General features: G+C 38.4%; 1 protein-coding gene across 16 annotated transcripts in view; it reads left to right on the top strand.

The window, feature by feature from the left end:
- Positions 1 to 22,789, top strand: part of tns1b (tensin 1b) — a 265,947-nt gene that overhangs the window by 218,665 nt on the left and 24,493 nt on the right. For all 16 annotated transcript variants that reach the window (XM_053627379.1, XM_053627378.1, XM_053627392.1 and 13 more), the window contains 3 exons: positions 712 to 777; positions 880 to 996; positions 19,492 to 20,964. In XM_053627379.1, coding sequence (XP_053483354.1) covers positions 712 to 777; positions 880 to 996; positions 19,492 to 20,964 — 1,656 coding nt within the window. The remainder of the gene's footprint in view (positions 1 to 711; positions 778 to 879; positions 997 to 19,491; positions 20,965 to 22,789) is intronic.

Raw genomic sequence — 22,789 nt, 5'->3', positions numbered from 1 at the left:
TAGTAACAACTTACACCTACATTTAGCAATTTTGGAAGGAGTCTCCAGTATCAGTGCTTTGTTGCAGTCAGAGGTATAGCTTTAACTTAATTATGAGTATTTTCATCCAAAAGCATATTCCGTCTTGTTTTATTCTTTATTTATAATGTTATATAGCATCCATAATCAAGGTTAGATATTATAGATATTACTGATATTATGTGTTTTGCAACCTGGCATTATAAAATCAGACACTAATGCATTTTTTCCCAGTACCCTACTCCTTATTGACTTTCACAAACATTCTACTAGATATATTAATTTGCTTGCACAACCAGTGTTTTTGTTTTTCTTCTTCATTTTTTTCTCTTTTTTTTTCTTTTCAAAATCAGTAAAAAGCAGGACTGCCTATAACTAAGCACAACCCTAACCTTGTGATTAAACACATGTTGAAAATAAAGACACTAACCAGACCTGAATAATGACTTCTACAGTAATTGCATTAGCTACCAGTTTTTAGCCCAATTAAATAGGGTTCCAGGCAAATAAAACATTGGGATATGCAAGGACATTGGAGGTGCTCTGCTGTCTTTTCTTTAGAAGGCAAATCGCGAAGCATACTTAGTTTTCATGGAGGTGGTGAGGGAGGGGATGGGAAGGCTTGTCAATGTTTTAATTGCAATTCACCAGGTCATCAAAGTGTTTTACTACTGTACTGATTTCCTCTTTCAGATGATAGATTTCCTGAATATGGAAAAGTAGAGTTTGTCTTCTCATTTGGGCCAGAGAAAATCCAAGGTAAGGACTTTTTTTCATAATGACAAATAATCAAATGTTTATATTGAAATACAATTGATAGGAATCAATGCCTGAGCTAAAAAGCTGCTTTCTCTTCTTAAGGAATGGGCCACCTGGAGAATGGGCCCAGTGTTTCTGTTGACTACAACACCCAGGATCCTCTGATTCGCTGGGACTCTTATGAAAACTTTAATCAACGCTTTGAAGACTCAATGGAAGGTGAGTACTCCAAAAAATGTATATAAAAATTCAGGCTGATGTCTGGTGTGTTGACTGTGGCAGGTTACTATTTTGGGATTGTCTTTTTTCCCTTATTATATAGTCTTTATATAGTCATTAAATAAGTTTCAACATTAAAAGCTTGGAAATATGTGTCTTAAAATGGTTAGATTAATTTCATTTGACAAAAGAGCATATGATATGGTATTTTGTATCACTATTTGCTATTTACTTCCCCAGCATCAAACCCTTTCTAATCCATTTCCATGCACTTGCAAGCCAGAGTTTTGGCCCAAGACTTCTTTCCATGATTGTTCTGTTTGCGTGAGGATTTTTAATAAGCTGATCTATACGCTGTCTGTGTGTGAGACAGAGAGACTGATTCAATCAGATCTAATAGAGTTAGCAGTGCTTTCTTCACATTCCTTAACTAAATTCATCCACAAGTTGTGTTCAGCCACGTGTCTCATCATGTGGAGATCAAACGTGTAAAAAAAATAAGATGAAGCCATGCAATGAAATTAATGTTTGCTTGTTATCCTCATTATTTGAGTAAATGCTGTTCTGATTAACCCTGATTTTATGTCATCCTTGCATATGGGAGTTACTGTCCATATATGGCTTTGTTAAATTGAAGGATCTGCTTTCATTAGAGGGAAATCTTGGATGGCTATGCAAAGAGAGTCAGGGAAGTTTTAGGATATCGGGGCACATCTGTATCTGCACCAAACATTCAAGAATTTAAATCGAGTGTTCAAATAAGACCTGATTATAGAAAAAGTAACACTATGAATTCCTTATTGAAACTGGCTAGAATGCTTGACTAAAGCCAGGTTTACAGTACTGTTTACAAAAACAGCTGATGGCACTGGGGCACAGTAGCATGTTCACCTCACACCTCCAGGGTTTGGGGTTGGATTCCAGCCTCCGCCCAGTGTGTGTGGAGTTTGCATGTTCTCCCTGTACTTTGGGGTTTTCCTCCATGTTTCCGGCCCCAGTCCATAGACATTCATTGTAGGTTGATTAGCATCTGTAAATTGTCTGTAGTGTTTGAATGTGTGTGCAATTGTGCCCTGCGATGGGTTGGCACCCATGGGAAAGGCTTCATAGCCCTGTGTAGGATAAGTGGTACAGAAAATGGATGGATGGAAGAATTCATAGTGTGACCACTGCTACGATGCTTGTCTAAAGATACCATTAGGAGGATGGCATAGTATTACTCAAAACTCACAGGACAACTACAAACATGGTTATGTCAATGGCGAAACATAAACAAAGCATGCTGATGGACAGAAAAAAATATCCTTATTACCTCAAGCTTACTTTGAAGAATGTTTATGTTTAGGTTAGCCCATTCTTTATCACACGTCAGCCAAGATTTTATTGTGGTCATGTTGTACTTAAGCAACAGACTACAGAAAATTACCACAGCATCAATGATTATACATTTTTCTGTTAAACACAGCTTTAAAATCGGTTTATTATTAGCAGATTATTAGATTATGCAGAGAATCTGCCAAGTAAGTCCCTTGTATGAGATGTTACTATAGAAATGATAATGTATTAAACCAAGTGCATTAATATAAATCCTTCATTAATATAAACCATTTTGTAACAGCCAGAACCATTGTCAAAGCCATGCTGCTAGATAATTATTCAACACCTTCTGAGAGTTCAACCATGCTGTGGTATAAAGCATGACAAATAATAATCTTAAAAGACCACTGAAATCACACAGTGTCATCCAAGTTTAGTTGCGTTAAATCTTCCTGTAAAATATCAAACTGCACTATTTTTTAGACCCTGGCTCCTGGTATAACCTCCAGCTTTAAATGTGAATGTAAACGCATGCATTACAAATCCTAAACAGACCCAGTCATGGCCTTGCTCCTGTTTTTCATATGGATGGTGTGAGGACACCTGACCACAACAAGGCTGGTCACTAAATCCTGGCTCCTTCCCCCAACCCACCTTGTGTCTGTGGGGTCAGCAGGCCACATACAGCACATTCCAGACTTTAGCCACTGATGCCACCTCTGTAATTCCAGCTGTCTAGAGATGGTCAGTATCTGACCAAGACTATCTATTGTCATCATCTGAAACAGCTATAGTGCACGCAAAGCTCCAGTTCTATTGTTATTTCTAAGAAAATATATATATTTTTATAAAAATCTATTTTCTTCTTATTGTAGTCCAATATGCAGAAAAAATGTGAGGAGTTAAACATATCTGTATTTATTGCTTCTTCAATATGTCCAAATTTTTCAAGGCTTAAGTCCTTTTAGACCACACATTCTTTTACTTCAGTTCCCACCCCAAGTCATTTGAGATGTCTAGCCATAAAACATCCAATCCTGCTAAACAGTCCTTGCTTTAAATAGGCCAGCCAGAAATAAGGGGACGCTGATCTTTTGGCTGTAGCCTTTGAAACAGTGCTGTAAACCAGTCTGTCTCTGTGGTTGGCTGGAACTGTTGGTCAAGAGGCCAAGTACTCAAATTTTTAACTAACCACGCCTCCAGCTAGCCTACGGCAGTGAGCCAGCTGGAGAAGAATATGAGAGAACATTCTGCAATACACATGCTGTAATGATGTAGGACAGACAGAGCATGAATTCAGATTATTGCCACACGCAAAAAAATAAACTAGGACAAACAGTTCCATGGAGATGTTAGAGCCAAAGGACAGTCATTCTGTTGTGTTTAAGCTCATCATGTCACTTTGCTAATGCTGTGAGATAGCGACTGAAAAGGGACCTTTCTCCAAGTCTATCAGGAAATACTCACCTTCTGGTGATTTTCTGTCTGTAGCATTATTTGTGTTATAAATTTTTCTATTGTTAATACACAACATGGTAACATGATTTGGAACATGAGGTGTTGGAGCAATGCCTTACAAGATTGAGATTAATTAATTCATTCATTTAGTCATTCATTTTTTCTGCATAAACGTCTGCTATATTACGAAGAAAGGGAACTTACTGTATGCAGGGGTTATATAGATGCTTAAAATCTTAAAAACGAGAAATGAAGTGCTTAATCTTTTCATTATATGTGGACTAATTTGGTAGAAAATAAAGACATTTCTTAAATTCCTAATTATACAAGTAGCATATAGTGTACTTTACAAGTATATATAGTGTAAATAAATTAGCCAGAAATTGAAAGCTTCAGGCCAAGGTTGCAATAAATGTTGATGAAATTTTCCTTTCGCAACTTGACATTTATCATTTGTGCCAAGCAGTTTCCAAATTCTTTGTTACTTTTGAGCATAGAAAAAGTTAATTAATTAAGGAACTTCATGGTGGAAACAGTAAACCTTTGCTTTGCGTCGGGCTCCATCACACCACCATGTCGTTGATAATTTTCTCATAACAGCTCTGCTTTAATCCTTTTATTCTACAGAAAATTTTCCAATTAATGCATTTTATTTATTTATTAATTAACATGTTAATCATTTTACCTGTTTATGGAGACATTTATTAATTTTTATTAATGCTTCATTCTGGTAAGGATTGTGTTGAATTCATAAAAATTAAACAAACCTGTCCTTACAGAAAGCTTCATTATATCAACCAGTGGATATTTTTCTTTATTAAACAACAACATATTTTTCATTCATTTATTAATAGGTTTATATTATGTGGAGGGTTCACCATTAAAGTTCTTGTGAAAGATCTATTGGTAGAAATAATAATGTATTAGAACAAACAAACCTGTGATTTGCCTTGTAGCTGTTAATACTGTAAGAGCTGCTGTTGTAGAAAATGAATCAACACCATCTGACCAATCAGATTTGAGAATTCAACAGTGCTGTAGTGTAAATATATGTGTATTATAAAGTATTCAGAATCAGGACTTATTATGTTATTTAGCTACTGTCTTTTGTTCAAGCCAAAGGCATAAGACTTACATCCTGAAAAAAGGGGTTCTTATTCACTTTTAAAATGATGGAATATAATCACTTTAGGAAGAGTGTATGAAGCTTGCAAATGAACAGTAAATATTATGGCTATTGGAGCTTATTTTCCAGGCCAGTGGGCCATAATTACAGTTGACTGGTCTACAAATGAGTGGGATAACACAGGTCAATGTTTTTATCTCCACTGACATGATGAATGCAGATAATATGCTGCTAATCGTCTGTCTGTGATGACCTCAGAGGCTAGGGTTTGACAGCACACACTTCCATGTCAGATAGTGTGTCCATGTGTGGTGTGAAGCTGCACTTTACCAAATGTGACCCAATGACCCACAGCTGAAATTCGTTACAGCAGCCTCTTATACAGTAACAACACAAACTGTCATGATAACATGTTAATATGCAACCAGCTGGGTTATTTACAGTTTTCATTAGTCAGATCAAAAACAGATAAAATACATAACCTGTAGTATAAACTCAGGACTTGAATTAGCCAGAGGGAGGATGGGACTGCAAAAGAGATTGCCGTTGTCCATGGTCACAGCATTTTCCAAATGGTTGGGTGTGAAAAGTATGGAGGTGGGGAGATGAGACCAGACAGGCGCTGTCAGGGAGGCAGTGACAGAGCCACAGACAACTTCTTCAGCTTCTCAAGATACCAAAGCCCTTTTTGTTGTCTGTCACCAGAGAAGGAAGGATGCAGTAGCTTATGTTCACTATACACACATTTCAGGAGCTTAGCCCTACTGGTGCTTATAAATACACACAAGACTTGTTTTGAAGGATAGTAAGCAAATGAATGCTGTTGGTCCACAGGTAGGCCTTGAACTTTAATGTTTTTTTTTGCTTGTTTGTTTGTTTTTTACCTTTTTATTTCATCTATGCTGTTATCATGGGTAATATCACACATTCATTTGTTTTGTGTCTTGCCACATAGAAAGCTGCACTGAAGTTCCTGCCTGATCATAAAATAAACATTTTTAGCATTGAAATATGGCTTTTTGATTTCTGTTGATTTGCAACTTTGGGTTTTTACTTAATATGACTTAATGACTGCTCTATATGTGAGGGAGTCTCACTATGACTGAATTCTAGCAAACAGCCAAAACCAATGGAAACTTGGGGTTTGACCAAAATTTGGTTTAAATCATTTTATTTTATAACATTTCCTATATAAGTAAACATAAATATATTTCCCTAAAACAATGTAGAAATATAGGCAATGAATAAAGACTTTTTTTTTTTTTTTTTACAAAATACTTTTATTTTTACAAGTTAAATTAATTACATTAGATCCATACATAGGAGTTACTTGTAGACTATCAGTGTGTTGGAATCTTTCAGTAGAACTGCAATTTTCTCTTTTTTATAAAAGAGATTTTATATATCAATTATAATAAAACGTGTCAAAATTTCACCATATGAATGGTTTCCCAGGCGTACATTAGTGGTAATCTGAGTTTAGGTATTGTATATATCCTTGTGTTTATCCAGGTTTTAAGCGTACAGTTTGGGCTGTGTAATTGTACAATAATTGCCTCATTTCTGCCCTAACAGCTTTTTGCCACAGCAGAAAAGCCACACTGTGGTAAATATTTTTCAAGCAATCACAGGCCAGACTGATTTTGACTAAGTTAGATTGAATGTGGTTAACACGTCTTTAAAAGCTGCTCATAACAGTTTTCAAGTCCCAGATCAGCTGTTTGATGCAGTATTTTTGTTGCATGCTGAAAGGCAGCTGTGTTTCACAGAAAACCATTATGGTGTGTTTGTGTGGTTAGCTGTGCATATAAGAGCAGATCCTACAAACATACTCAGCAAAAAAATAAACATCCCTTTTTCAGGAGATTGTATTTTAAAGATAATTTTGTAAAATCCAAATAAGCTTTACAGATCATTATTGGAAAGGGTTTAAACAATGTTATTCATGCTTGTTCAATGAACCATAAACAATTATTGCACATGCACCTGTGGAAAAGTCCTTAAGATGCTAACAGTTTACAGGCGGTAGGCAATTAAGGTCACAGTTACAATAACTTAGGACACTAAAGAGACTTTTCTACTGACTCTGAAAAACATTAGAAGAAAGATGTCTAGGGTTCCTGCTCACCTGCGTAAGCATGCCGTAGACCTGCTGCAGGGAGGCATGAGGACTGCAGATGTGGCCAGAGCAATAAACTGCAATGTCTGTAATGTAAGACGACTAAGACAGTGCTACAGGAAGACAGGAAGGATAGCTGACTGTCCTTGCAGTGGAAAATTACATGTGACCGTGTGTCCCCCCAGACCGAGAACTTGCAAATGCCTTGGTGGAAGAGTGGAGTAACATCTCACAGCAAGAACTGACCAATCTGGTGCAGTCCATGAGGATGAGATGCACTGTAGTACTTAAAGCAGCTGCTGGCCACCAGATACTGACTTTTACTTTTAATATTGATTCCCCCCCCCCTTGTTCAGGGACTCATTCTATTTCTGTTCGTCAAATGTCTGTGAAATTTGTTCAGTTTATGTCTCAGTCGTTGAATGTTTTTATGTTAATACAAATATTTACACATGTTAAGAAATTTGCTGGAAATAAAAGCAGTTCAATGTGAGAGGATGTTTCTTTTCTTGCTGAGTATTTCAATATACATGATCTCATTGACTGTTCTTATAGCTGGTAAAAGGAGATCTTTATTATCAAAATAAAACAATAAACAATATGTGGAAGCAAAGGCTTTAAAATACACATTAACCCTTTTGACAGGCTGTATTGTTGAGAACATGCTACAGTAGACAGACTCTGAGTTTACGGCATTTAACAAGCATTCTGACAGACAGACAGGCTTGCCAGCCTGGTGCAGAATATTTTACAGTTTCCACCTGTTAACATATGACACCAGAGGTGCATGTTTCACATTTTCCTTCATGGACGTGACTCTCCGAAATACGTTTGTTGATGCATGTCATATGTGTGTGGTCTGTTTTACTTTTACGGTTGTTTTGCAGACACGAGAGTGGGAATTGTCACCAATTTGTTCCGTTTGCAGACATGTGGAGACTGACTGGAGGAGCAATGAGTGCCTGTATCAGATGGGTGCATTTGCTTTTCCCAGTCAGCTTGTCTTTGAGCTTGGCTTTGCTGAATTACTCTCATTTCACCTATTACACACTGATGCAGCTGCCCTATTCTAACATGCATGTAAAATGTCCAGCAATGGACATGGACCATGACACAATCATTTTAGAGCTGACACAAACTTGCATGTTTGCTGAGAAAATAGCAGATTGAACCGCTTAGTGTATACAGACGATAATGGTTTTATCCTATTTTGTTGAGTAGAGTAATCTGACTTCATCAGTTGGGGCTTTACAGATTAAAATGCTTTGAGTCCAGACAGTGAGAGTTGTGTAACAGTGTAGCTGAACCAACCGAAACATGTGCCAGCTTGATTTGTTACTATATAACAGACTTAGAGACTTATTTGTTCAGTGTTCTTGCTTCGTGGGGGTGCTTTATTGGCTTGGTTAGAGTTTCTGAGCAGATACAACCTTGGAGGCAAGTGCATTTTGTGGAAATAAAGCTGTATAAAGCATTTTTGACTTGTCCTGCTGGGGGAAACGTAGCAAGTCCCATGCTTGGTTGACATTTACTTCTGAGCTTACACCATTTCTCCAGCTGCCGTAATTATGTTTCTCTTCAGCCTTTGAGAAGTCTGATGGGAACTGTAAGTGTGGGTGGAGGACAACAGAAGGAAAGGATCTCATTCACCCCTTCTGACTTTATAATACACAATTGTCTTGTTTCCTTTATGTTTTCTAGGCCTCTACGCATACCTCGGCACGGGTCAGATATTCTACTTAAATAGCTTTCAGTGACCTGTAACAGATGGCTGCAGTGTTGACATTTATGAGACTGTGTCTCTGACTCCATCCATTCTCCTCCCATTAGTTTTCATAGACTAGTCCATAGAGAATCTCTTACCCAGTCATTGCTTTGATACCGTGAGTGCAGCTAATGCTGTGTTATCATTCTTATAGTGCATTTCTTAAACATACACCCCAGAGACATATACAATTTGTACCTTTAATATACTGAAATTCACTGAAATGCATCCACAGTGCCAGAAAATGGCTTTACTCTTTTAGTGTTTACTGGTTTTGTGAGGTAGTCCTGGGACAAAAACCAAATGCTAAACTCAGCACTGGTGATTTTAATAATGCTCCAGTAACTAATTATGTTATTGTCTTCCAGATTTACAGAGTTGCCCCCAGCTTCAATTTTAACTGCAATTCTATAATTGCTGTTCTCTCAGGTAGTTGCAATACTGGAACATTTTAGTGGGCCCAAGTTTTATGGAATTTGGGTTCACGAGCAAATGAGGAACTAATCATTTCAGGGAAAAGAAAGCAGTCTCAGTTGTACTGCAAAATGTCTGTGGAACATACAGTCCTTTGGCTATATCTAAATGTGGCTATTTCTTCAACATACACTTTTAGTTTTTAACCTGCATTTAATAACTGCACAGCCACTCAGATGGCTAGGAATTTATAAGAGTGAGAGAAAAAAGTCTTTTTTTTCTTTCTTGTGCCTTTTCAGTTATAATTCTGTGTTTAGGAAAGATCCTCCAGTAGGCCTATGCACTAGAAAATTGTCATTTATCATGTGTGTATATTTTATCTTTGTCATCAGATTGCACACTATAGTCAGAAGTTACTGTCAGTTAAGCTGAAATTATTACCAGTAAGTGGGATGGGAGCTCCTCATAATCAGTATACCCATGATTACACTTTTCTGACACTACTGGTTCCTACATAGACATAGTTCAATTAAACTCAAATTACATTTTATTTGTATAGAACTTTTAACAATGGACATTGTCACAAAGTAGTTTACAGAAATATATAAACTCCATATATAAATGTTTCAATTTATAAATTTATCCCTAATGCCAATCCAGAGGCAATGGTGGCAAGGAAAAACTCCCTGAGACGACATGAGGAATAAACCTCGAGAGAAACCAAATGCAAAAGGGAACCCATCCTCACCTGGGTGACACCAGATAGTGTGACTGTAAATAATTTATCTTCCATAAGTGTATACTATGTAGTCAAAAAGTGCAATTGTGTTCACAGAAACTTATGTGCAACTTACGAATATAAGCATCAGAGTTATTTCTGAATTCATTATAGTGTTAACATGAAGTCTATTTTGTTGAAGATATCAACTGTTCACTGATGGAGTCTTGAGTGCAAAACTGTTCACAGCAACTGCAGTCCTAAGCCATCTTTAAGGTTTCTAGGTGGTACTATCCACAGTAATCTCATTGATCTTTATGCTGTCCATATGGGGCCATCCACAGCAGCAGCAAGTGGTTTTCAGGTGGTTTTCAGTATGTTTATTTAAACATACACACCTCATGTGCACGAATACAGAAAACTTTGTGTATGCATGGCTGATAAAGAAGGCCATATGTATCATGATGATGTTCTGAGTGAGGTTTTTAATTGTATATGAATAAAGTTAAAAAATAAAAAAATGGCACAAACTCTACCCACTCCCCAAAATAAAATTGTGTGAATTGTCATGAATTGGCAAGATGGAGGCCATGCTGGTCATATTAAAATTTGAGATCAAGCATTAAAATAAGACTTTTAAAATACCTGATCATTCTTATTTAAGAAAAAAATTACATAAACAAAAATACATATGGGTAGAATGTAAATATTTATAATTTACACTTCATGACTGTCAGGTTTCAGTTGAGGAGAAAGAAGCAAATGCAGACCTTTATTGTGCAGGGTGTGAAAATAACAACTAATGTGGTGAGCGCACGCAAACCAGCAAAACAAACAGACACACGTGACAATCAACAGAAGCATGATAATGCGGTACACAGAAGCCAGAACTTAAATAGTGGTGCTTATTAGAGGTCACACAGAACAGGTGTGAGTGATCAGTGGGACATGTGACATGGTCATGTGATGTGCTGGGGCTGATGGGTAGTGTAGTTCAGATCCAGTTTTAGCATAACCATGATAATGACATGAACGGAAATGTGAAAACAAAAATTTTCACCTGCCTTAGGATACCACAAGACAAGAAGAAACCGGCATATTTCATTTGTGTTCATTTGTGTTCAACTGTGATTAATCCATTAGAAACTCAAGATTATGGCTGAAAAATTGTATCCTAACACTAATGCTGGCTGTGTTTGATTTTTGAGGATTGAGAGACACACATGAGAGACAACACTCTGTACATAGAAATAGCATTTCATTTTGGTAGAATTATAAGCACTGACAATGACATTGAATCTAATATCCTTTGTAACCATTTTTCCCTCATTTTCCATGACTAGACTAAATGGAGATGGCTTTAGCAGATGGGAAATATTATTTAATATTACACACACCAAGTAGCGAGAATAGTTATGTAGTTCTTTCACACGGGAAATATTGCTGCACTGTGCAGCCCAGCTTAAGCCACTTCCACAATATTAAAATCAACCAGAATTAGAGAGAAAACTCATGACATTCACTGATGCGATGCTTCACTCTGGTGGGTGTGTGTGTGTGTGTGTGTGTGTGTGTGTGTGGTTGGGGGGGGGGGGTGTATGGGGGTTTGAGAGTGGGAGGCTCATGTTGTGAGAGGAATTACCATGTTTGGTCTCTACAGTACCATAGCTGGCCACAATGCCAGCAAAGAGTGGCTTCCTGCATACCCTATCTTTTTTCAGTTCTTAGAGAGGAGCTTGATTACTTTTCCTGACACTCTACGTCATTGCTAATAAAATGTTTGCCTTTAAACTTGACTCACTTGGAGCACTGCATGCAAAGAGTTTGGTTTTGTCTTAATTTACTATAATATTTGACTGAATGAGGCATTAACATTTAGTCTAGGGCAGGTTTAACTTATACAGTATTGAGAGACTGCTGATGGTCTAGAAATTTTCCATCCAGAAATAAGTTGCATGCTATAACAGCAGTGAAAGTTATGATTATTTCATGCAAATGTGTCCTCCAGATAGCGCACTCTAAAACATTACTCAAAATGCGGTGTGGTATTTGACCTTTGAGAAGGTGAATGGTGGGAAGGCAAGAGAGGGCGGATTTAGTACATCTACATGTTCCTTTTTTCCCTCAATCCTGTTGCATAAACACAAAGAGTCTTCTTATAGTAGCAGTGCTGATGCAGTCACATTCTGCATATCCCACTAGATGAATATTTGACTTCACCATGCCTCAGTGGACCATTTTTCTCATCCTGCAGTCCTCGAACACTTTTATGTCTTGCTGTAAAAGTGGACAGTCCAAAACATCTTTAATGCATATTTAATGTGCTGTACTTAAGAACTGCTATTATGGTAGCCAGAGCTGAGAAAAGAGCCAGCACGCTTCTGAGTTGCAGGTTTTTTTCTTTCTTAAATGCTTAATGTGCAGTTGCACAGTCTGAAGTCATATCAGGACTTTCAGGCAGCTCTTCACTTTTTTTCAGCAGACAATAAAATCACGTGTTGATTTGGATTTTGAATCCAAATAGTGGCTATATTTTCAAATGGACAATTTTGCATTCCACTATCTTTAAGCATCTTTTTTTTCTGTGCTTCTCTCTTTGTCCCATGTAGATTTACTGTTTTGAATTTATTGTTACATGAGACTGCAGGTATCAGTTTCCTCAGGTCACTTTACAGATGCACTTGATGAGAACTTAGCCAGTAGTATGAACTTCACTTGTGCACAGGCAGAGATTGAGTATTGTCTTCCTAATACCATCTGGGCAATATAATAATTACAATACTATGAAACAGCTTTTGAATAGAATTGAATAGAATAGAACAGAAATCCTTTATTGACATCGTACACAGTCCAATGAAATTTTGGTGCGACAACCCCTAAATATAATAGAATAAGTTCCAATAAAAATATTGTTATGCATATTTTTATACATATGTAAATTGGTTTAGTGGTTTAGTGTATTGCACATGTAATTATTACCTTGGTTTAGTGTATTGCACATGTAATTATTGCCCTGGTTTAGTGTATTGCGCATGTAATTATTGCACTGGTTTAGTGTATTGCACATGTAATTATTGCAATAATTTAGTGCATTACACGTGTAATTATTGCACTGGTTTAGTGTATTGCACATGTAATTATTGCACTAATTTAGTGCAATGCACATGTAATTATTGCACTGGTTTAATGTATTGCACATGTAGTTATTGCACAGGTTTAATGTATTGCACATGTAGTTATTGCACTGGTTTCTGGTTTACTGCTTATCTAGCTCTTTTTCACTCCTTCACCATTGGGTTCAATCCCTGGCAAATTTCCAACAGTTTCAGATACGTGAAACTTTTATAATGGCCCTAATTGTTCTTAATGGTGTTTTCACTGCTTTTTTTTTATATATCCATTACCTGATTTGTGCAGGTCAACAACAATTTGTCTCTTTTCTGTTGAAAGTAATTTGTGTTTTCTTCCTGTGATAATGGATGACAAATGGAATTTACATGTGTGCAAACAGGAAAACTGGACATGGTTAAAAGCAACAAACAAGTTCCAGGGGACTGAGAACAAATGAATAAAATAAAAACAAAAAATCGGGTTGGGGGGGTGTAATAACTGTTTGTTTATGGGTAGCATGGAGGAGCAGCATTACCACGTCACAGCTCCAGGGTCAGAGTTTCGATCGTGATATTTGGGTACTGTCTATGTGCAGTTTCTGTGATCGTGTACAGTATATGCATGATGTCCTGTGTTGGTCAGGTGTCCCATCCAATGTGTATTTCCATGTTGTAACTATTGTTCCCAGCATCCATCACAAATCTAAACAGAATAGTGCTTACTGAAGATCAGTTAATTTGTTTGCATATATTTTAAATATTTCTTAGGGGTTGTCAGCCATTGTGGGACATACATTATATTCTTAAAGAAAATACTATTACAGAAAATGTAGTTGTAATGAATGTGTTTTATAAGTAATCCTATTCCTATTGTTAGAATGGAAAGTGTTAATTATTGTGTGTAATGTTTAGTTTATACAATCATGGCATAATTTTTTTAGGTAGGACACCAATAATTATGCAGGCCACTGTTCATCGTGGATACTTTGCTTATGAAGTGTGTGGACTATTCCAGGTATAGCATGTCTGCAACTATCAAAGCACTGTATGTGTCATAACTCAGGACTGCATCTGTCCTTCTGGGGGCATGGAGTGATAGGGCTCCCCCAAATTTCCTGCCTCTTTCCAGTTATATGTAAAATCTCAAGGGACCTGTTGGCATTCCTGGTGCCTTACCTAACCTATAATGATTAGCTCGTATAACAGAGGGCAGCGTGCTGTTTGCAGTCACTGCAGGAAACATTTTAAGAAATGTTTTTTCAGTATATACACACACAGAAATGTGTGTATGTATTGAAATATCATGCTGACATGTTATACTGAAAGTTGCGTTGGCCTTTTCTTAAGATTCCTTTACTCTCATTTTAAGGCCTCAGTTTCATCACACAGTTGTTAAAACATGGCAACACTTTTTAATGCGGTTTGTGAGATACATTTTTCTGAAAGCTATATGTTATTACTCAGTATTTGAGGATTTCCTATTTACTTTCTTTCCATGTTTGAAAGTACAAGACACTGACATTTTCTGTCCTTGGTTTCTTGGATTTTCTGTCCTTGGATTCTGACTTGGACAGAATCGAAGACATTGTCCTGATGGAGTTTGGATAAGAGCCAACAACAGGTCCTTGAGAACTGCCTAAGCTTTAGTGTTTGAGATCAAGGGTGCTTTAATGGTTCAACCATTGACTAGCCATCAGTGGACATTAATGAATTAATGTTAAAGCAGATACCGTTAAAAGGTTTGAATAAGGAAAAGAAGAAAAAAAAAATCAGAAATCTCTCTTACACACAGTCATGTAGATACACAGAGCTCCTTTACTGTCTCATATAGTGCTCAAAATAGCCCACACCTTTTCCACTCTCAAACCAACAGTGAGCAGACTACAGTGGAACTCCCTTGGAAATCATTACCTATAGGCGAGGAATTCATCTTAACGGATTTATCTTACAGCATTCATCATATGTTTGTCCTTATAAGCTCATGTTGTGTATTGAGACTTAATCTATGCAGTGTTTCACAATGCCCAAGACTACACACTATTATTACAGCCCACCTTACTTAACTTCAAAATCATCCATCAAGGCTTTAATTAAATGAATCACCTTAGCTTTGTGCAGGGATACAACAGGAAAGTGTTGCGTATTGAGGAATTTAAGGACGGCAGGTAAAAATACAACAACATCTACAGGTATCTGGTTGTATATCTCTGTTCACCCAACTGTTTGCCTAGTGGAACTTGGAGGCATAAGGAAAATGGTGGTCTTAAATGCGGTGTAATGTGTTGGCTTGGTGTGTTTTTTGTCAAATCAGACAACACTGACGTAAAGGTAGTGGCCTTGGTTGAAACGATTTCTGTTTTCAATCAGTGTATGATGTTTTCTGTTTCTCTCTTTCCCTGACTGCAAGTGGCATTTTTTTTAAAAAAGGAGCGTTTTTGTTCACTTTTTTAACATGGCTAAATGGGAAGAACTTTTCCATGATGTGCAGGCCAAACTGTCCTATAAACAGCCAACTGGCTCAGAACCGGAGTCCATGCAGGAGTGTTTAGTTCTGCCACAACATCAGGTCTGCACTGTATGAAGTCTTGAAGAGGGGTCATGTCATTCCCAATTTTGTATGATCCAAACAATATGGAGACACTCATGTACACATAAACTCAAATTATTCTTGCTGTATTTCCCATGATTTGTCCTTTTGTCTGCCCCCCCATGTTCTCAGTGATCAATCTTTCCATCACTGCCTGGGTATGTATGGTTAATGCACTTAGGGTCTGTAAGGGTGTGTTTGGGGAAGGTATGCTATTAAGTATGTGTGCAATTTAATTTAGGATTGTCTACTTTTGATTACATTTCCAAGTCTGACATAGGGTATCAAGAGAGTTTGAGTAAGTGAATGTGAGAGAACAGACAGAGGGGCAGAAAAAGGCTGTATGATGTCATGGCATTAGACATCAGTTGCTCATCTGGTACATGATAAAATTACATCCATCACAGACGGGTTCTAGAAAACAGAAAGAGACCATGAGAGACAGAGAGAGTGAGAGACAGGCAGTCCATTATAGAGCGTCTCTATTGGAGTGTGTCAGAATCAGTCTGGTGGCCTTAGTGGGAGGAGTGTGAGGGGTGAGTCAAAGCAGCTCCCCCTCCACAGCTCACTACTGTTCAGTTAGTGGAGCATTATAGAAGAAGAACATTGCAGCTCATAAAGTGATTAAGAAATTATATCGGACCTGCAGATCAGGACGCCTCAACAGGTAGGGAAAGTTTGTCAGCATTTCTTAGTTTCTTTAGTAGTATGGAAACTAATTGCTTCTCCTAACATGTTTTAACATTCTGCTATTTATACAGGTGATGATTGGGAAGGGAAGATGTTGATGTCTAATATAGGAATGATGGCAGATCACAGGTGCATGTAAATAGGTGATAAAATGTATGCCGAAATAGAAGGCAGTTCCTTTTTCAAGAGAGAGTTGTGTCTCCTTCCATCTGTAAAGGCTGAGTGTCATATGAAGATTCTGACTGCATCAGGTCTTCACATGACACTACTAAGTCATAAGGATGCATTTAGGCATAAATAAAATATGAGAACTTGTCTTAGCTGCCTTAGCGAATGCCACAGTTAAACTTGTACTTAGTATAGAATTATGCATGATGTGTTGTTCTCTCAGCTTCCCAATGGGTGTGTTGTCCCTGTGGTGAGATCTTTGCTTCTCGGCATGCTGGAAAGACTCACGAATGGGTTTTGGAGCTTTTCTAGTTAAGGGGAAAGTATTACTGATGAGGGAAAAGGCTCACTTTTTCCAGGCCTGACTATTAAAGGGAAGTGCTGCCGCCAAGCCTGGGCTGATTAAGATGAAGCTAACTGGTACTTTCAGCAAATAAGTTTGGAAAGGCCCTTGAATGGTACATTGGTAAAGCATGTCAAGGTGTCTGACTAGTGCAGCTCTTGTGGAAAAAGAGCAAATTTTGAAAATGTTTACATTGAAATGAAAGAAAAAGCCACAATGATTTTTTCTACAGCAAAAATTTATAGTACATTTCAGAAACCATAACGGGCACTAATAAATAAGCAGTACTTTCTTAAAAGCACAGGTTCCCAACCCTGGTAATGGAGAACTCCCTGCCCTGCACCTTTAAGTTGTTTTTTTTTTTTTTTTTTTTTTTTACTGCTCTCCCACATCTGATTCATCCAATTTGCTAATAAACAGCCATTATTGAGTTGAAATGGGTGTGTTAAAGGAAGGAAAATACAAAAATTAGCTTGACAGGAGGTTGGGAACCTGTGCTTTATAGGATACTTTTGTAGAGACATAATTGATCTTCCACCAAGATTTGGCAAAAATATTTTTGATTTTTGATTTGAATTGATGATACTGTATGTCATAGAACAGAACAAAAGCTAGCAGGTAACACTAGCATTAGAGTTATAATCCAGCAGGTGTAAGGTTGCTGATACAGATTGTGCATTGGAACATAAAAGCAATTTCTCATCAGTGGCTCATCAGTTTTAGAAGGTCAGTGTCCAACATCGCTTGTTGTGGTGAAGCTTGTCCTCAAGAAAACAAAATGTTCATTGTTAGAGCTGCAGATAAATGGACTTTCCAGCTGCCCAAGCCAGTGGGTGTGCATGTTCAAGTGAGATGATATAGGCAGTGATGCCTTAGTTCCAAGAAGGCAGGAAAGCATCCAGCATTGAGTTTGAGACTATTTTTCCACAGGTGAGTCAGAGCTTTGGATAAGGAATGTTATGTGTCTCCAGGGAAGATGTTGTTGAATCATATTCTAGGGGTGTGTCTGTGTCTGGCTCCACAGATTTAATATTAAGTATAGTAAACAGTGATCAGTGACTCAGTTAATTTTGTGGCCTACTCTGGATATTATAATAATCCTGGATCAGTATACAATAAGTATTGCATGTAGGTGTTTTTTCGTATAAACATACAACCCCAATTGCAAAAAAAAGTTGGGACGCTGTGTAAAATGTAAATGAAAACAGAATGCAATGATTTGCAAATCTCATAAACCCATATGTTATTCACAATAGAACATAGAATACATATCAAATGTTTAAACTGAGGAAATTTACCATTTTAAGGAAAAAAAAAAGGTAATTTTGAATTTGATGGCCATAACACGTCTCAAAAAAGGGACGGGGCAACAAAAGGCTGGAAAAGTAAGTGTTACTAAAAAGGAAAAAACTGGAGGAACATTTTGCAACTAATTATGTTAATTGGCAAAAGTCAGTAACATGATTGGGTATAAAAAGAGTATCTTAGAGTGGCAGAGTCTCTCAGAAGTAAAGATGGGATGAAATCTGGATGGAAGCATATGTTGCTCTAAAACCTATACCTTTCAGCATTGATGTTGCCTATCCAGATGTACAAGCTGCCCATTCCATAGGCACTAATGCACCCCATACCATCAGAGAGGCTTTTGAACTGAGCGCCGGATGGTCCCTCTCCTCTTTAGTCCTCTTTCATTTAGATTCATTTAATTTCAATTTGTCTGACCATAGAGCAGTTTTCCACTTTGCCTCAGTCCATTTTAAATGAGCTTTGGCCCAGGGAAGATGGCGGCGTTTCTGGATCATGTTCACATATGGCTTCTTCTTTGCATGATAGAGCTTTAACTAGCATTTGTGGATAGCACGGCGAACTGTTTTCACAGACAATGAGTTCTGGAAGTGTTTCTGAGCCCATGCAGTGATTTCCATTACAGAATCATGCCTATTTTTAATGCAGTGCTGCCTGAGAGCCTGAAGATCACGGGCATGCAATATTGATTTTCACCCTTGTCCCTTGTGCACAGAGATTTCTCCAGATTCTCTGAATCTTTTGATAATATTATATACTAAAGATGATGAGATATTTATAGTCTTCACAATTTTATGTTGAGGAACATTATTCTGAAATTGTTCTACAAATTGCAGATGCAGTTTTTCGCAGATTGGTGAACCTCTGCCCATCTTTACTTCTGAAAGACTCCCTAAGATACTCTTTTTTATACCCAATCATGTTACTGACCTGTAGCCAATTAACCTCCAGCTGTTTCTTTTTAGTAACACTTACTTTTCCAGCCTTTTGTTGCCCCGTCCCAACTTTTGAGACATGTTGCTGGCATCAAATTCAAAATGACCTTATTTTTTTCTTTAAATGGTACATTTACTCAGTTTAAACATTTGATATGTTTTCTATGTTCTATTTTGAATAACATATGGTTTATGAAATTTGCAAATCATTGAGTTGAGATTTGCAAATCATTGTATGCTGTTTTCAACTACATTTTAAACAGCAACTTTTTTGGAATTGGGGTTGTACAAGATGTTCATATGTTTCCAATTGCTCAAGTTTTATATGTAACCTAAAAGTGACCCAACTAGACATTTGTGGCACACTTGGTGGTTGGACTTGACCCATATATAAATATTGTTTATATTTATATTAACATATGTTTTTGTTTTCTTTACAGACGTCATTCACATGCAAGGTCCTCTGGATGGTAGCCTCTACGCTAAAGTCCGTAAAAAAGAGTCTGTGGATGCTACAGCTAACGGCCTTCCCACAGCAGCTGAGCCCACTGTCGAACACACTCCTGCCCCAGTGGACCACGCTCTGTCTGTTAGCAGTGACTCTGGAAACTCCACTGCCTCCATTAAGACTGATCGCACTGATGAAACTGCCCAGCAGGCAGTGTCGGTGATCCAGCAGCCCAGTCAGCCCCTCAGTCCTGAGGAGAGGCAAGAGCTGGAGCAACTCCTCAGTGGCCTAGAGGCTCCCATGCACCAGCCAGGTTACCAAAATAGTCATGGGGGAGGAGGTGGAGGAGGAGGTGGTATCCTCCACCTGGTTCCAGCTCAGGTCCACGTTAATGGACACAACAGCATAGATAGGGAGACAGACATCCTGGATGATGACCTGCCCAACAGCCAAGAAGGCAACAGTGTGGACAGCTTGGGTACTCTGTCCTCCCTAGAGGGTCGAGCCACTCCAGCTGACCTGTACTACCAACCTGAGACAGTGATCAATGGGCAGGGCATGCCCTACTTGGAGGGAAGCGGACATGGAAAAGAGATAGAACCTGTAACACTACTTTATGGTTCTTCCTCCTCCACTCAGGAAGGTCTGGGCAACTCAGAGCTACCATCCAGCAGTTATGCCAGCCACAATGGAGGCATCTTTCGCTCACAGTCTTTTGGAGCGATGCCCAATAATGAACAGAAGCTCATGCCCAAAGCTCCAGCACGTACCACAAGCAGCAGAGAAGCTGTGCAGCGGGGGCTTAATGTCTGGCAGCAGTTTGGTGTTCCAGAGGAACCGGTTGTAGATGGGGTACACTTCAGCCCTGCACTCCAAAGCCACAGCCTGCCTGAGTTCCCTAAAGCTCCTTCTCAGAATGAGATTGAACAATCCATTGAGGCTCTCAATCTGCTCATGCTGGATTTGGATCCTGCTCATATGCAAGTTCCCAAGTCCTACAGCGCTCCTTCTGGTGAAGTCACTGTCATCACAACCCAGCCATCCTTCTCTCAGACACAGGCTCGACCTTCCTATCAGGCTGATACTGCCATACATTCAGTGACTGAATACATGCAGCCCCAGCAACATACCTCGCTTGTTCAAAAGGCTCCATCTACATTGCAGTCGCAACTTACAGAACCCTCTTTTCAAAGTCCAAGGTCAGCAGTTCCATGCTATCCCTCAGTTCCAGATCCTGCTGGTCTGATCCAGTCTTCTGGGCCCTCCCCTACAGTTAGCAGTCTCGAGCTGAAACCCCTTAACACTTATCCCCCCAGCACAGCCTCTCAGTTTCCTTATCCTACAGAGACTAGCTCACACAGTGCCCCCTCCAGGAGCTACTCAAATTCCTCCCCGCTGCCTGGAGAGGATGAACCTGAGCACACAAACCACAACCTTGAAGGGCTAGTGGCTCACCGTGTGGCAGGTAAATTAACATTTTTTGTTCTCTAGAATTAACTCATACAATTTATTTGTAAATGTTTATTTATGTTGAGGGAATTACATTGGGGACTTACCCCCAAATACAGAAACAGAAGTTAGTATGCAAATTTACTCTAATATACTGAATACAGATTGGGAAACAAAAAACAATCATAGAACACACATCCAGATTTTTAGGGAACATTCACAAATTCAATAACACTACTTCTAAAGACACACCCAACCATGTCTTACTTCAGCATTTGTACGTTGGCGTCGACAAACTCAGTGAGATCACAAAGAAACCATTGTGTGAAGTGTTGCTGGCTCAAGCTCTCATCTCAGGCCTTGTTTCTACACTGTGGATTCATATACAGTATGTGCTTTGCCAGAACATTGCATTTGTACAATCCAGCTGTAGTGCTTCAAACTCTGGCAGTACAGCCTTGCACAGGTGTTTTTGTCCAAAACACACCACCTTAAAGCTCAGTTTATGGTAAAGACATAATCACTTTGAATGCTCACATAGCAATGCTTTTGGAGAACATGCTGAAGTCTTCTATTTGTATCGCTGAACTAAGATAAGAAAGCTAATCTACAGTTATTATATATAAAGTCCTAAACTAGACCAAAAAACTAAATGATGGCTTTAGACATAAAGACCAAGTTTTTCCAAGCTCCATAGTAACAGGAAATGTAACTTCATCTAGGCACACAATTGCCCTCTAGTGGTGTGCCAGTTACAAATGTGCCAGATTCCTTACTCTTTATTTATTTAAGTACTCTAGTAAGGACTCCAGGCCACAAGGATAAAATGGAGCCTGTGATTGAAAAGCAGACCCTATTAAAATGAATTCTATGTGTCAGTACTGTTACATGAAAGATTTTTCTATTAAAGATTTGCTCTATCACACACCTACCCTCTGAACTGAGCGAATGATTCCGGAAGGCAGCATCTATCCTTATAGTGGGGACAGGAGACATAAGGAACTAATTGCGAAACCCAGCCACATTTTTATTGTTTTATTATGATGATATTACCTGTTTGACAATAGAGAGAAATATGGCTTAAAAGCAAGTGGCTACTGAGGAGCATAGGGTGCTTTTACACTTCTTTGAGCCCTTTCACAGAATTTTCATACACTTCAGTTACAATTGACACACTTCCCAGAGGCTTCTGCTTGTCAGGATAGTTACTCCTTGCATTCTTCACATAAAAAGGCCAGATATAGCATTTGTCTTGGAGTGACACATGGCATGTACTGCTTATCCATGACTTATAATGCTAGGATTACTACTGCTTCACATAAGCTAATTTGAGGAATATCAATTATGGACTCATTGGGATCAGTGCTATTATATGGTACCAATTATGGTATCAGTACCATGAGTAATTTAGATAAACTTCTAGACAGTACCTTTAAATAAGATTTATTTAAAATGTTTTATATAGTTTAGTTTAGTTTTTTTTCTCACTCTTCAAAAAATACATTTGTTAACTTTGCTTTCTTACCATTTGATTTTTTCTTCTTTTGGATTAATCCTATTTGTGGATCCCTCATCAACTTCTCCACCTCCTTCTCATCCTCCCCTCCACCTTCCTCTGTTACCTCCTGTTGCCCTTCATCATGCCCGTGCTCCTCCTCTGTAGAGTACACTGCTCGTTTCCACAACCTCAAAGACCGAACAGCCACTTCTGAACCTGACAACCGCCGCCGCTCTCTCTCCTTCTCTGGTTGGTCTCTCTCTCTATCTCGCTCTCTCTCTCTCTCTCTCTCTCTCTCTCTCTCCCACTGTCTGCCTGTCTCTGTCTTTATTTCATTCTCTTT

Source organism: Ictalurus furcatus, chromosome 6 (assembly GCF_023375685.1).
Source record: "Ictalurus furcatus strain D&B chromosome 6, Billie_1.0, whole genome shotgun sequence".
NCBI classification, from domain to species: Eukaryota; Metazoa; Chordata; class Actinopteri; order Siluriformes; family Ictaluridae; genus Ictalurus; species Ictalurus furcatus.
Note: the sequence above shows the minus strand (reverse complement) of the source record. Positions and strands in the feature narration are given on the sequence as shown.